At 47.7% G+C, this 17,029-nt stretch overlaps 1 protein-coding gene across 11 annotated transcripts in view; it reads right to left on the bottom strand.

The window, feature by feature from the left end:
* Positions 1–17,029, bottom strand: part of ATP9B (ATPase phospholipid transporting 9B (putative)) — a 252,976-nt gene that overhangs the window by 156,787 nt on the left and 79,160 nt on the right. For all 11 annotated transcript variants that reach the window (XM_053902858.1, XM_053902856.1, XM_053902864.1 and 8 more), the window contains one exon: positions 2,012–2,106. In XM_053902858.1, coding sequence (XP_053758833.1) covers positions 2,012–2,106 — 95 coding nt within the window. The remainder of the gene's footprint in view (positions 1–2,011; positions 2,107–17,029) is intronic.

Here is a 17,029-nt window from a genome sequence, read left to right as displayed (position 1 = left end):
AGAACAGTAGTCTCGACAATTTTCCAAAACAACTTCTGACCCGGGGAACGATGGAGACCACAAGATGTACTGAGATGATACCAGAGATATAAGAATATTTCCGTGTCTAAACAGGGAAGAATTAAAAACAGCACACACTTTGCATACATCTGGTTTCATCAATTCAATACTACACGCACATGAGTGTATATAAAATTCTAACTGGCAAACACCAACACAAAAATGGGCAGGAGAGAAGGGCCAACAACGAAATAAAGACAAATTTCTAGTGAACACGTGGTGCAAATTTCCAACTGAATTAGTATCCAAAGACGTACAAATTAAAACAATGAACTGTCCAAATTTTCTCTAAGAAACGGAGATTTTTTTCTTCACTATTTAAGTGTCTTGAAGCACGGTCACCAGTAATTACACTCTGGTTACAGGAATATGGGCACGGCTCTTCTGAGATGACCTATGACCTATGACCTCCTAGAGCGGAAGCCTAGGCACTCCTTCGCCCACACCCCTCTTCTACCTTTCACAATTTCTCTGAGAAAGGAAGATTTGCTACTTACATGGCTCCTCTTCACGTTCATATATTTAAAAAATACACATACTGGAGGCTGCCTACTTGGCCCACCCATGACAGAGGTGCACGATGTTAGCTGATGAAATGAGAGGGATCCTTCTCCAAGTCAGCAGTCAGGAAACCAAGATGTGGAGCGCCAACCTGGCAACCCGCACCCTCTCCTGTGGCACCCTTGGGGTAAGAATGGTTGTGTGTGTGTGTTTGTTTTAAAGGACTGCCAAAAAAAAAAAAAAAAGAGAGAGAGAGAGAGAGAGAGAGAGGGAAAGTCAGGAGGAGAGGTTAAGTATGACAGACATATTATATGACCTGCATTATCACGTGACAATGAATGGACAGAACAAATAAGCAAATGCCCATTTGTGACAACAGGTTTTGGAAGACACAGATAAAACATATAAAAGAATGAATTTCAACCTAGGGAGCACCAAACATACAGGCAACCGAAAATACCTAAAGAAGCAAATACTTCCAAGTTTTACACACGCCACACACATTTAGTTCCCAAAAGGTCCAGTGTGCACAGGACGGGGAAGGTCAGTAACCGGAAACCACACGCAGTACAAGCAGCTATTCCTCTCCAGACCCGACCAATCTAAGGAAAGTGACCAAATCTATACTACCCAATCCCCTTCCGTTGACCAACAATTGCCCGAGTCAAAGGTCTTTCTTGGACCATCCCAAGTTTTCTTTAGTCTACGCTGGTTATGAGAAAATCACGTCAGAAGAACGAAGCTCCTCTCATTCAGATACATACTACATCTCGCACAAGCACCAAGCGGCCTCAACTGTGGTTTTGTTACAAAAAGATGTGTGCAGGCTTAGGAGAGCCTCAGCACTTGTGAGACCTGGCTGAAAATGCTGAAATCCAGAGGCACGGTTTCCTCCAATCCCAGCCCTGCCTACTCCCGGGAACAGAGGGGCACTGGGCGGAGACCGTGCGAGGTGCTGAGGGTGCGCTCCTCCTCCTCTCTGGGCCAAGAGACACCGCCACACGCCCCTTCCTCCCGAGGGAAGAAGCTTCTCCGCCATCACAAGAACGGCGCAACACGAACCAGGCTCCACAAGGAGGCGAACTTCATCTGGGCTCCGAGGTCTGCCAAAACTATGGCAACCAGACCGCTGGGGAGCCAGTTAGCAATCATGGACTCACTTAACCCGCCAGAAGTTCTCAATCTTAACGATTACCCAACTGAGAGGGTTTAAAAGTAAAAGACCAAAAGGAAAGGGAAAGTGAGAGAAAAGGAGAGAAAAGCGAGCAGGGCATGTGCTAAGACACCACCACTATTTTGGCGTAATTTTCAACAATCCTTCGTTAGTAATAACAAAATTATTTTGAACAACTGTCAGGGCATTCAGTAAGCTAGCTGGTACACAGAAACTGTTAACTGCCCGGCAGCGAGCACGACACGTGAATGGCACCGGAAGCGCAAGGACACTCACCCCCAAGGCTGGCAGCCTCTGCGTGCAGCTCACCGCCACCTTCAGCTTCCAGTCAGTTTCACCATCGAGCTGGTCAGTGCGAATAAAACACGAACCTTGGAATGAAAGAAGAAAGTTCCGGAGTTACAGGTACTTTAAGAGCACAATTCTCCAGCACAGTGGGATACAGAAATGATGCCTCTAGAGATTCACGGAAACAAAACTCCTTACAAGGCTTCATTTATTTGATTCACAAACGAGTGTGCAGAGAAGATCCAGGTCATTAACTGATCACTTACCTCCTACGTGCTGTTCTTGCCTATTAAGGCTTAGTATTAATTAGTGCTTTATTTTAGAAAACCTGCATTGACCATTCCCACCCTCAATTCATGTTCTGATGATAACAGAACATGCAAATACACAAAAATATCCCAAGAACGTGCGCCATAATGTTGCTAATAAATTATCTGATGTGCCACCATAAAACAGGTTCAGTAATAAAAGCACAGTTAAAATGTCAAAACCAAGGTAAGGTCTATCGTCATACAACCCTCTCAAATTTTAACATGAGAAAACATTAAATTACAAAATTTGATTTACCCTTGACCACTCTCACACCATTTCTCAGAACCTATCCTAAGACAGATGAACAAAAAATGACCGATGTGCCAGATGACCCTGTAACGTTATTTACGGTAATGAAAGGCTGGGAATCGGTGAATCAAAGGAGCACGAGCAGCAGGAAAACACAGGGCTCAGGTGGCAGACATGGAGGGAGGGGACAAAGGAAAGGGAGGGAGAGAGAGAATGAGAGAGAATGAGAAAGACCTCCATTTTTACTGGTAACGATCCCTTGGGTGCACATCGCCAGGTGAAGAAAGCGGGATGCAGATGCTGGGCGTGGAACAGCACCTTCCCCTGACAAGCCAGGTGGGGCAGGGAGGGGACGTGCAGGTGGGGACGTGGGGATGACGTCTGCCACACCCGAGTGCCCCCCATTTTACCCTGCTCGCTCTGAAACCATGTGTTTTACATAATTAAAAAAGCAAATTACACCAAACTTCTAAAAAGCAACCCCTAAAAACAAGCACGTAAAACGATACATCAGCAGTTTCATTACCAGATGAATTCCAGTGACTTCAGGTTTTTCAAAAGCCCACTTACAAAACACACTGGTTGTAGAAACCCACACCAGCATGCGTGTACCTTGGTGACTCACGACAAGGACCTGGTAGACAACTGCAACCTCCCGAGAAGACCCTGCACGTGCCCCGTCCCACACAGCCCTCCCTCCTTGTAACTCTACCGTCACTCGCGCTTCTTGCTTTGATTGAGAGTCTACCCCCCAAAGCCCCCTCAAGACACTACAGCCGAGCCTTGTCCGTTCTGGGCACGTCTTCCAAGTCACATTTCATCTACAGGCCCTCCCTGCTCTCCCTCTAAATTGCCTACTGAAAGGCCCCGTTTGCATCTCACTGACCGAACACTCATGATCCAGGCCAACCATCTCCCCTCCACCTGGGGGTCCCGTAACCCCAGCTCCTGCACCCGGAGCCCAGCTCACACTCCAGGGACCATCAGAACTGCTGCCCGACTTCCATCCAGAGGCACCGCGTCCAGGCTCTGCTCTGGTTTGATGCCAACAGGCCCTTTGTGCTCAACGCCCATACCCACGCCTGCACTACAGGTCGAAGAAAACAGAAGTCTTTCCTTCCTTCTCAGAATAAAGAGCTAGAATAAAATGTAGAAAGAGAGGCATCCGCTCTTTGGATTCGGTCTTGTCACCTGGTGACACAGTTCCTGTGAGAAAGTATTGATTCCTTGTTGCAATTTATTCGCATTTCAAGACAATGAGTTGGCCGCCTGCCATCTTCACGAGACGACCAGTTAGGCACACGTGTGTGCGTGTGTGCGTGCGTGTGTGTGCCGGGTGACCTCCAATGCCGTTCCGCTCATTACAGAGTCTCAGGCTGATCCATTGTTGGAGCGGGGGAGACATCTGATTTTCAGAATTACCACATTATGAAGATTAAAATGTCCAGTGTTCAACAAAAATCTCAAGGCACACAAAGTAACAGCAGAGTATGGCCAATTTAAAGGGGGGGGGGGGGGGGCCTGCCAAACAACAGATACTGTCCCCGAAGAAGACCCGACGTCAGATCTACTAGACAAGGACTAGTCTAAAAGATGCTCAAAGTCAAGAAAATAATTATGAACAAGATGGAATCAATAAAAAGAGAGAAAACATAAAGAGAAAAAGGAAAAAAAAATTCAACAGCTGAAAATTCAACACATATAATAATGTCAGTGAAAAATTCCCTGGGTAGAGCCCAAGACAGACTTGAACAGGCAAAAGAAAGAATCGGTGAACCTGAAGACAAGGCAATAGAAACGGTCCAAAATGAGGGACAGAAAGAAAATGAGCTGAAACACCATGAACAGAGACTGAGAGACCTGTGGGACCCACCACTCAGCCCAGCATACACACAGTGGGAGTCCCAGAAGAAGAGAGAGAAAGGGGCCAAGAGACTAACTGGGAAATAATTACTGAAAACATGTCATATGTGATACAAGACACAGATGTGAACACCTATGAAGCCCAAAGAAAGCCAAGTAAGATGAACTCAGACCCACTCTGAGACAAGTTCTAACCAAACTTCCAGAAGACCAAGAATCTTGAAAGCACCAAGAGAGAGGGGAATCATCACACCCAAGGGGCCCTCAGTAAGCTTATCTGCAGATTTTTCACCAGGAACTTTGGGTTTCAGAGAAAGTGCACAACACATTCAAAACAGTGTACGAAGACAGGCCCGTCACGTGTGACTCCTATATCCGGCAAGACTGTGCTGCAAAGCGAGAGGGAGATCAAGACGTTCCCAGACAGACAAACGCTGTGGGAGGTGGGGACCACCGACCTTTTCTGCAAGAACTGCTTGTTCCCGGGAGTAGGGCAGACGCAAGGACAGGACAGGAGACAGTCACTAGAGGCCGTGCGAGAACGAAGGTCTCGGGGCAGGCCAGCCCGCGGCAGGTTATAACACGAGGAGTATGGCCACAACAGTCTATAACTGCACTTGGTTTTCTACATGATTTCAGAGATTCATAAATCTGAAGAAAAGCAATCATTCCTCTAAAAGTTGAAATTATGTAACTTTGGCTTATAATTCCACATCTTGTTTTCTACGTACTTTGAAACACTATGAATGCACTCAAAATAATTTTTAGTTTATGCTTTTGGACACACAATGAATAAAGATGTAATTCTGTGACATCCACAAAGGGGTGGGGATGGAGTTGTAAGTGAGCAGATTCTTGTACGTTATCGAACTTAAGTTGGTACAAACTGAAATTCCACAATTGTATCTTCAGGATGCTGAATGTCATCCCCGTGGTAACCGTAGCGAAAAAAGTTCTAGAATGGAAACAACAGGCAGTGAGAAAGCAATTTAAACACTTCACTACAAAACATTCACCAAAACAGAAAATAATACAGAAAGTGAGGGATCAAAAAGAGCTCTAAGGCACATGGGAAACCAACTGCGGTGAAAAAGTCCTTCTCCATCATTATGTTAAGATGTAAATGGGTGAAACTCTCCAAAAAGAGAGACGGGCAGAATAAGTGAAAACGCACAATCCAACCACATGCGGTCTGGAGGAGACTCCCTTGAGCTCCAAAGACACACAGAGGTCGAAAGAGGAAGGATGGTGAGAGATGTTCCGTGGGAAAGAGTACGGCAATTTGTCACAAGATTAAACACAGAATTAGCAAATGAGGCAGCAGCTCCACTCCTGGGGATAAACCCTTAAGAACTGAAAGCAGGGTCTCCAGAAGAGAAGCGTACTCCGTGGTTTACATGGTCACAGCATTATTCACAGGAGCCAAAACATGAGAAAAACCCAAGCGTCCACTGATGGAGGCGTGGATACGGAACATGTGCTCTGTACATACAGCGTAAGACATCGAGCCTTAAGGAAGGAAATTGTGCGATACGATGCAACATGGACGAACCTTGAAGACATTATGCTAAATGAAACCAGCCACACACAAAAAGACACATACTGCAGGAATCCACTCATATAAGGTTCTTAGAGGAGTCAAACCATAAAGACAGAAAGCAGAATGCCGTATGAGAGGAGGGGAGAACGAGGAGTCATTTTTTAATGGATACAGAGTTCCTGCCCTACAAGGTGAAAAGTTACAGGGGCAGAGGACTGGTGTAGTTGCACAACAATGTGAATGTATTTAACATCATGAAAGCGTGCACTTACAAATGGTTAAGACGGAGTGACGCTGTGATTTATGAGAAATATACATTTGGTCTTAGTCCACAATTTCTCACTCTCTGCTCCTAAATATCCTACCTGTTGAGAGTGATAAAGGTGTCTTTTGTTAATGAAGGAGACTTCTGGACCCCACTCAAGGGCGGGGCTGTTGCCAGGACGACCAACCATGTGATCAGAGGGTTGGAACTTCCGGCCCCACCCCCGACCTCTGTGGAGAGGGGAGGGGCTGGAGGCTGAATCAGCCAATGGCCAAAGATCTAATCAACTGTGGCTATACAAAGAAGCCTCGATAAAAATGCCAAAGGACCGGGTTCAGAAGCTTCTGGAGATTGGGAAGAGTGCTGTGCGGGGAGGGATGGAAGCCCCACAGCCTTTCCCCAGACCTGTCCCTATGTTCTCTTCCTCTGGTGGTTGATTCTCAGCCTTTGTCACCTCCTTGAGCCACCAGGTGAGCGGCAGTGTTCCCCTGAGTTCTGTGAGCCGCGGCAGCAAATTGCCAGTTGGTCAGAAGCACGAGTAACAAACAGCCTGGGACTTCCGACCGGTGTCCGAAGTCGGGGTGGGGGCATCTTACAGGACTGAGCCCTTACTGCGCAGGATCTGATGCTGCCTCCGGGTGGACAGTGTCAGAATCCGCAGGCACCCTGCAGGTGTTCCGAGAACTGCCTGGGCTTGTGTGTGTGGGACCCTCCCTAGCCCACGTTGGAACCGGATCCAAGAATTCTAAAAGAGATAATAAATTTTATGTTATGTGTATTTTAACACAATAACAAAAAAGATACGTTTAAAAATTAAAAGCATTCACCAGCCTTGTAAAAAGAAGGCTTACTGTAAAACAACAATAAGGTGGTGGGGTGTGGTGAGAGAGCGCACACAGGTCAATGGAGCAGAACAGAGCCCAGAATTAAGCCCCATAAACACAGCTTCAAGAAAGGAGCAAACACCATGTCATCGGGAAATGGCGCTGGGAAAACCAACCAACGCCCCCCCCCCCCCCAACTCCCGCCGAAAAACTGAATCTAGACGCAGACCTTACATCCCTCAGGAAAATCAACTCCAAATGGGACCTAAATGTAAAATACAAAACTATAAAAGTCCTGTAAGACAATATAGGAGAAAACCTAGGTGACCCCAGGTGTGGTGAGGACTTTTTAGATACCGCACCAAAGAAACGATCCAAGAGAGAGATATGTGATTAGCCAGACTTTGGTAAAATTTAAAACTTCTGTTCTGCAAGACATTATCAAGAGAATTAGAAAACAAGCCACAGACTGGGAGGGCGAATGTTTGCAAAATATACATCTGATACAGGATCGTTATTCAACATATACAAAGAACTCTCCAAACTCAACAGCAAGGAAACAACTTGATTGAAAAATGGGCTGAAGCCCTCAACAAAGAAGATATACAGACGACAAGTAAGCACATGAAAGTCTCCACGTCATCCCATGTCATCAGGGATACAAGTCACAACCACAGGGAGACAGCAACCCACCCCTATTAGAACAGCCCATGCCCGGGGCACTGACCAGGCCGAGTGCTGACGGGCTGTGGAGCCCCAGGAGCTCGTGCTCACCGCTGGTGCGAACGCAACATCGTGCAGCCACCGCAGAAGACAGCTTGCTGGCTTCTTGCAAAGCGAACCACAACCGTACTGTATAATCCAGCAGTACTGCTTGGCATTTTCCCAAAGGAGGTGTGAACGTAAGTCAACACAAAAACCTGCACGTGCGTCTTATACCAGCTGCTTTCATAACTGCCAAAACTCGGAAGCAACCAGGGTATCCTTCAATAAGCACACGAATAAACTGTGGTCCGTCCAGACAACGAAGAATTAGTCAGCACTAAAAAGAAATGAGCCATCAGGCCACGAAAGACACAGAGGAAATTGTCACGCACGTCACTCGATGAAAGAAAATCTGATACGGCGTTCTGGAAAAGGCAAAACTAAGGAGACCACAGAACGATCAGTGGTTGCTGAGGGATGAACAGACGGAGCACGAAGGATTTTTACAGACAGCATCACTAAGGAAAATACGCTGTACGATGCCGTAACAACACATGTCTTTATACGTTTGTGCAAGTCGACAGAACACGAACCACCAAGAGTGGAGCCTCACGTAAACCCGGGGCTTTGGCTGGTGCGGGTGCATCTACGGTAACCGGTGCGCCACTCTGCTGGGGTGTGCTGACGACAGGGAGAAGCCATTCATGTGTGAAGGCAGGGCGCACACGGAAAATCTCTGTCCCTCCCTCGTTTGTAAACCTAAAACCGCTCTAAGACTATAAGGTCTGGGGGCGCCCGGGTGGCTCAGTGGGTTCAGCATCCAACTCTTGATCTCAGCTCAGGTCTGGACCTCAAGGTTGTGAGTTCAAACCCCTCACCGGGCCCCATGCTGGGCGTGAAGCCTACTTAGAAAAAAAGTCTGAAAATATATTTTAAAATGCATTCAGATTAGTACAGAATATATCAACCAAAACCTTGTACAGTTGATCCTTACACTTATACAAGGATTGTTTGAAAATAAGTACAGCACAATACAGTACTAGAAGTGCATTTTCTTTTCCTTATAATTTTCTTTCTTTTTACTTACAGAAATTTTTTTTAATGTTTATTTGTTTTTGAGAGAGAGGGAGAGGCAGAGCACGAGTTGGGAGGGGAAGAGAGACAGAGAGGGAGCCACAGAATCCCAAGCAGGCTCCGGGCTCCGAGCTGTCGGCACAGAGCCTGACGTGAGGCTCGAACCCATGAACCGCGAGATCATGACCTGAGCCAAAGTCAGACGCTTAACCGACTGAGCCAGCCAGGCGCCCCTCCTTATGATTTTCTTAATAACGTTTTTCCTCCAGCCTGCTTTACTTTAAGAACACAGTATACGACACATGCAAAATGTGTGGACTTTATGTTACTGGTAAGGGTTCCCGCCAACAGCGGGCTATTGGTAGTTAAGTGTGGGGGAGTCCAAAGTCATACATGGGTTTTCAAGTGCACAGGGGCGAGGCGGGGTAGGTGGTAGAAAGTGGCCCTGACCCTACGTTGTTCAAGGGTCAACGTACAAACATTCGATCTTGCAGTGAAGAAACCCTGCGAGTAACCAGAACAGCAAAAGCCACACTTACGTTTACACTCGAGCACCTACAGAGGGAGACGCCTCCAGTTAGACCTTCCTCATACGTGGGTTCAGGGCCCCGTTCCCCTGACTCTCAGGGCTGCCCGCGCCCACAGACTTCACCGACGGCACCCGCAGGCTCTGGTGAGCGGCTGGCTGCATGCACGCTGCCTCCAGAGCTCGCTGCGGCGGGTGCTGGCCAGGGCGCTTCCTCTCCACCTCAGCAGCCAACTTCATCAACAGCCCACATCACCGCCTTTCCCCTTTTATCCAGGAGACACCACGGCAAAACAGAAACGTTAAATAAAAGGTTTCCACAGTATTTTGAACTACTTCACTGGTACGGATGGTGTAACTTTAAGCGTCCCGAAGCTGCTTAGACTCAGACGGCAGAACCAGATGACAACAGCTGAGTTTTCTGACATCTAACAGACCCGTTAAAGGTCACTTACCCATAAAGCAGCTCAAATGACATGGCTATTTAACAGTTAAGTTGTTAAAATAAAATGGTTAAAATACACTATAGATGCTTATAATCAAAACAAAAATAAAACTGAATAGTGGTGGGAGGTTGTGAATAATGTTACGTTAAGAAGAACAGATTAACTGATAAAATGCAAATAAAGACCTGATGATGATTTTACAGGAAACGTCCGGAACTATTCACTGAGAACTGCTGACAGGGTGACAAAGCAGCGCCACCAACTTGTACCGTAAGTCACAGGTACAGCTGTGCTTTTCCTCAACACAGGTTTCCACGCGATGCTGCCCCTACAGGTGTATTCAGTACTCCCTGAACAGAAAGCAGTGCTCCTACTGACCTTAGCAGGTTTACAGACGAGGAGTTAGAGAAGCAAATAAGCCAAATCAGAAGGAATAAAAGAAGTTCTGGGAGACACACACGGTCCAGGTTGATAAGGAAGCCAGACTCAAAGTCCTTAACACAAAACCCACACTTCGTCATCTGGAGCAACCCAACGTCCTATTCTAGAAATCAGATGCAAGGGCTTCTGCGAAAGTCACCGAGGGAGAGGGATCCGGCGGGCATGCCAAGTGGCTACGATATACAGTTACCGGAAAGAAGACCCGTCACAACATGCTTCACGCACCCAGAACAGTCAGCTTAACAAAGCAGGTATACTCACTCGCGGAGTGTAACGGTCTTTTCTGCCATGACTGGGATCCTCCTGAACCTCGGGGGCCAAAGGACTGCAATAAAAGAGACCACTGGGGGGTGGGAAGAAGGAGGGATACAGACTGGGACAAAGTGCCAGGGAGACGAACCTAGGGACATAGGGTTTAATACAAGCACACTACGGGGCGTCTGCGTGGCTCAGTCGGTTAAGCGTCCCACCCTTGGTTTCAGCTCGGGTCATGATCTTGTGGTTTGTGAGATCTGACATCGACCCCCTTGTCAGGCTCTGTGCTGACAGCATGGAGCCTGCTTGGGATTCTCTCTCTCTCCTCCTCCTCCTCCTCCTCCTCCTCCTCCTCCTCCTCCTCCCCCCCCCCCCTCTGCTGTCTCTCAAAATAAATAAACTTTAAAAAAAATTTTTTTTTAATGTTTTTATTTATTTTCGAGACAGAGAGAAACAAAAAATGAGCAGGGGAGGGGCAGAGAGGGGAAGAGACAGAATCTGAAGCGGGCTCCAGGCTCTGAGCTGTCAGCACAGAGCCCGATGCGGGGCTCGAACTCATGGAGTGTGAGATCATGACCTGAGCTGAAGTCGGACGCTCAACCGACTGAGTGACCCAGGCGCCCCACAAAATAAATAAACTCTAAAAAAAAATGTAATGCAAGTACACTTCTTTAGGGCCTGGCTCATTTAGAAAACACCTTCTAAAGATGGTTATGGGGAGGCACTAACAGAATACTCCAAATCAAGGAAGAAGGAAATATGGCGTCTACTTCTAATCAGGAGATTAGAAACCGTTCCGCACCCGCCCCTCAAAAAACGTATGGAGGCATGTGTGCATAACACCAAGTCACGTACTTCTTTCTCCTCGAAAAAGGAGGTCACTCATCCGGATGGCCAACAGGCACATGAAAAGATGTTCAACGTCGCTCCTTATCAGGGAAATACAAATCAAAACCACACTCAGATACCACCTCACGCCAGTCAGAGTGGCCAAAATGAAGAAATCAGGAGACTATAGATGCTGGAGAGGATGTGGAGAAACAGGAACCCTCTTGCACTGTTGGTGGGAATGCAAATTGGTGCAGCCGCTCTGGAAAGCAGTGTGGAGGTTCCTCAGAAAATTAAAAATAGACCTACCCTATGACCCAGCAATAGCACTGCTAGGAATTTATCCAAGGGATACAGGAGTACTGATGCATAGGGGCACCTGTACCCCAATGTTTATAGCGGCACTCTCAACAATAGCCAAATTATGGAAAGAGCCTAAATGTCCATCAACTGATGAATGGATAAAGAAATTGTGGTTTATATACACAATGGAATACTACGTGGCAATGAGAAAAAATGAAATATGGCCTTTTGTAGCAACATGGATGGAACTGGAGAGTGTGATGCTAAGTGAAATAAGCCATACAGAGAAAGACAGATACCATATGGTTTCACTCTTATGTGGATCCTGAGAAACATAACAGAAACCCATGGGGGAGGGGAAGAAAAAAAAAAAAAAAAAAGGTTAGAGTGGGAGAGAGCCAAAGCATAAGAGACTGTTTAAAACTGAGAACAAACTGAGGGTTGATGGGGGGTGGGAGGTAGGGGAGGGTGGGTGATGGGTATTGAGGAGGGCACCTTTTGGGATGAGCACTGGGTGTTGTATGGAAACCAATTTGACAGTAAATTTCATATATTAAAAAATAAAAAAAAGAAAAAAAAGAAAAAAAAGAAAAAAAAGAAAAAAAAAAAGAAAAAGGAGGTCACTAATATCACTGACCGTCCACGAAGTGCCTGACATGTGAGGTCCCATCAGACAGGAGGCAGGTAACGTGCCGCTGCCGCAAGCCTTGAGGTGCAGCGCCCCGAGGTCAGCGTGGGAAGGGCACAATGCCACCACGAGGTCATCCGACTCCAACCCTGTGTCGTACTAGCACATTAAATTCACCACGGCCGATCAGTCAGCAGTCTGAACCGTGTTATGCCAACATCAAACGTTTTATTTGGGTGCTGGTGGTTGGTTAGGCACGTTGTGTATTTTTAGTGACTTGGCTGACCTAATTCTGTGAAGTCCACTTCCCCTGTAGCAGGGACACTCCGATGTCCCTGACCAGATTTTTATTCCTGGCTTTCTAAGGGCTACTCCTGGCCCCACATAAACTTCCTGTTGGCTCAAAGGTGGTATCCGAATTCACGTAGTCGGATTTTCACCCTTTACCACTGGATGCATGTGGCTGGGAGGCCACTTCCCCCAGTTCAGAAGTTTGTTCGTGATTCTGTCCCATGTTCAGTCAGGGACAGACCAGCAGCTTGAGGTTCTCTCCGTCCACTCCTGGGGCCACAGCCATGGGTTTGGCATACGGACGTTCTTCTAGACTAACGGGGAGGCGTGGGATTGTGCTTCTAAGCTTGGCTTCGCAGGAGCCACACCGGAGTGAGCAGCACACCCAGAAGACTGTGCTTAGGGCCCCTGAACCGGGCAAGGCTCTGACCGCTGACGGGTGTGCGTCCTGCAGAAGCTTTTCCAGAATGCCCCACTCTGACCACTCCCGAGCAGAGCAGCCCAGCACACGCATGCAGTGACGAGTGCGATCCCATGGGACTCTTCCTGGCTCTTTCCCTGGATCCGGCGGTGAAATTTCTCACTGGGCTCTGTGTCCCTTGGTGGTGTATATCAGGGACCCTCCCTCTGAAAACTGGCCACCAAGCTCTCCATTGTTGTCAACACGACCCTTCGGCACGAACTCCCAGAAGGTCCGTTCCTAATCAGCACCACAGGGAAAGCTGCAGAGATCTCTCGCCCCAGGCACGGGAAATGCCAACGGGACAGCAGCTTGCACGTGGGTGCTGGGGTTGGAGGGGTTGTGGTATCTTCTCCAGGCACGTTACCTTCTGCCCCACAAGCTAGCCGGTGGGGGTAATAGCTGGGGCCCTGTTACTCCCAGCTCGGCAAAAGCGAGCAGAGCTCTCGCCTCGGAGTGGGAGCTGGCCGGCAGAGGGAGGGCCCATCCACGGGGCCAGGGGAAGGGAGCCATTAGTGGAGCCCCCTCGCAGGGCGGTGCCCTGGCCTTAGGCTGGCGGTGGCGGGGAGACGGAGCCAGTCCCCGGATTCCAGGCTGCGCTGGCGTGGAGTGGAAGCCGCTTCCCCATGGAGCCAGATTCCACAGAATCAATCTGTTCTGCCCGAGAAAGGTCTCTGAGAAACGGGAGAACGACTGCTCTCGAAAGACACGTAACTGGGGCGCCTGGGTGGCTCAGTCGGTTAAGCGTCCGACTTCGGCTCAGGTCACGATCTCGCGGTCCGTGAGTTCGAGCCCCGCGTCAGGCTCTGGGCTGATGGCTCGGAGCCTGGAGCCTGTTTCCGATTCTGTGTCTCCCTCTCTCTCTGCCCCTCCCCCGTTCATGCTCTGTCTCTCTCTGTCTCAAAAATAAATAAACGTTAAAAAAAAAAAAAATTTAAAAAAAAAAAAAAAAGAAAGACACGTAACTGAACACTGAGATTATCTCAGGCGTTCTCTTCGGTGAAAAATAAAAGTCTCTAGTCCTTTCGACCTGGGGTGACTCTGCCCCCTGAGGACACCTGGGAACTTCTGGAGACGCTGCTTGTTTTCAGAACCGGGCGGGGAAGGCGGATGCCGCTGGCACAGCGACCCGAGGCAGGAATGGGCTCAGCAGCCTGTATGAAGACAGATGTGGCCCCAGGCGGCGGCGGCGGCGCCCCAGCAGGCTCCCGATCCCGGGCCGGGCTCACGTCAGCCGGAAGAGCAGGCCTCGGGCCGAGCGCCGGCTCTGCGTCTCACTCACCAACGCTCCCCGTGCGGCGACCCCATCTCACGAAGGCTTTCTCCCGCACGGTGGGAGAAGTCACATGTTCCTTACGGCCGTCTCGTAAAACTTAGGGGCACGTCTAGGAAAGCCTGTCGGTGAGAGGCAGACGGCAGGAACCCCGGATTTAGCTAACTACGCCTCAAGTGTGGGGTACTGGTTAAGGCAGAAAGGTAAGAGTGTGTCTTCACAGAGCTCGGTCCAGGACGTCTCCCGCAGGACGCGCGCCAGCCCCACCGGCCCGCGGGCCCCCGGAGGAGATGCGCTCTGCCACCACGAGCACCTCCCTGCCCTCTCACTGCTCTCCTCCGCCAGCCGGGGCACTCCCGACGAGTCCGTTCGGTGTCTGCGGTGTGCCCCACGGAAACCCTTCACCAGCGACACTTGCAGTCCTTTCAGCTACTCTCCGCCCACGGGACCAGAGGGGGTCCCCAGAGGCGGAGTCACTCTCCCGAGGCCCGGTAAGACTGACAGCCGCGAGACGCTCTCCGAGTCACCCACCGTATCAAGTGAGGACTCCTGGAAGAGACCTCTGTCTGATCGCGTGCACTGTACACAAACAAACTGTTGCGCGTTACACGACCTACCACAAGGAGAGTATTTTGTACGAACTGATTTCAACTAAAAAGGAGTACAAGGAAATCTGCAGTGGGTCTTACTTTACAGTTAGACGGTTTTCCGAAACTTAAATGTACGTGCGATTATATACGTGCGGGTGCATGCGTGTGTCCTGCTATAAATTTAGCTGCGCAGGGACCGGACTCTAGGTTCTGTCTGACACGTGCCGTGAGACGTCCGTGCCGACAGCCCTGCCGTTCATGCTCCGTCTCTCTCTGTCCCAAAAATAAATAAACGTTAAAAAAAAAAAATTAAAAAAAAATAATAATAAATTTAGCTGCGCAGGGACCGGACTCTAGGTTCTGTCTGATACGTGCCGTGAGACGTCCGTGCCGACAGCCCTGCTCTAGGTGTGACTGCTAACACATAAAATAGTAAGAAGGGAAACTCACTAGTGTCTTAAAGTTCAAATATTCTGTGGTTCTAAAATAGCGAGACCAACACCCAGATCTCTATGAACTTATTAAACACCGGAAGAAATAGAGCTGCCTTTCTTTAAAGAAAAAGGGATATGCTTCATATTAAATGATTATATCCTGCTTTAAAAATTTAGAGACAATAGACATCTTACTAACCTTCGAGTACAGTTAACATTACTAACCTTGCGGTAACGGAGACGATTTAAAGAGAGACCGAACTGTAGCGAAATCAGAAGTACGGCCAACTTGACGTGTCTTACACGAACTCTATCTAATCATGTTTAACAGCAAGCAGTAGCTACGATGGATGCCAGTGAACGCTCGGCAAAACTGAATTATTAAATTGGCCTGCTCATATCCTGTTACAGACTTCTTATGAATACTTGATTTTATTTTGTATTAATTGACAAGAGCTGACAGGAAAGGACAGGTTTAATGACAATCAAATGAAGATCAACTGGGCCATGTGTCACACAGGAGAGCTGCATCAAGTAGTGATAAAGTAACTGCTGGGACGCCAGGAGACAGAGCACAGGAGTCTGTCATAGACGTGATAAGTTATCCTGTAATATTAGTAGATGGCCTGCAACAGCTCGGAATCCAATAGCTCTCAGAGACGGGTACAGTATATGCCCAACAAAAGAAAAATAGATATTGACTTTGCATATGTAATACCAGATCGTTTGCCATTAAACTTAATTTCTAAATCATTTATGGGACTTAATGACTCTGCATGAAATTTTTAAGCCAGTGGGAAGATGAATAGCACCAAGAGAGAATGTGGACGAGCACAGTGTCATTTACCGACCCCGGGCCCACTAACAGGTGACAGCTGAGCTATTGAAATATGTCCCAAACACTTAAACTATAATGTCATCACTTAGGAGACAAGTGAAAAAGATATTGGCATTTATAAGAGATTGATGAAAATTAGTTCCAAAGCATTAATTTCTCTTAATACCACTAAAAGAATTGTGTGCATTCAGGAGATATTTGATCTGAATTAAGAAACTGATGAAGCAATTGATTAATTGGGATTTAAGCCATCAGTCCCCAGATCCATCAACAGCTTCATCTGCATTCTAAACAATCAAGCCGGCAGCCCAGGGACCGTCCAGTGTTAGTCCCTGGTCAGTATCCGGCAGCCCAGGGACCGTCCAGTCTTAGTCCCTGGTCACTACACCATAGACAGGCCCCCTGAGCTGTGCTGACAAGCACAAGCTTTACCTGGTCAAGCCCGGACACACCATGGAGACCGAAGACTTGTACACGGGCTAGGGCTGGAAGGTTTTTATTATAACAGACAACCTACTATCAGATTTTTCTGAACTGACACTGCAAAGTAATAAAATAGTATCAATGGCGTCAGTAGATACACAAAAAATTCTGAATAGGTGTACCTTCAAAAATGAGATGATTACAAAAACTTAAAGTAATTACTTAAAGTCATAGAAACAGAGATGATTACAAAACTTCAAAATGAGGTGATTACAAAAACTTAAAGTAATTACTTAAAGTCATAGAAACAGAGCTTCCAAAGAAATTCTAAGAATTCCTGAGAATTCTTGATTTAAAGCAATATTACGACACACATTTTATCCAGCTGGGAAGCTCCTGGGTCCATTTTACAAAAAGAAGAAAAATAGCAAAAAATAA

Source organism: Panthera pardus, unplaced genomic scaffold, assembly GCF_024362965.1.
Source record: "Panthera pardus isolate Hobbes unplaced genomic scaffold, ASM2436296v1 HiC_scaffold_15, whole genome shotgun sequence".
Taxonomy (NCBI): domain Eukaryota; kingdom Metazoa; phylum Chordata; class Mammalia; order Carnivora; family Felidae; genus Panthera; species Panthera pardus.
Note: the sequence above shows the minus strand (reverse complement) of the source record. Positions and strands in the feature narration are given on the sequence as shown.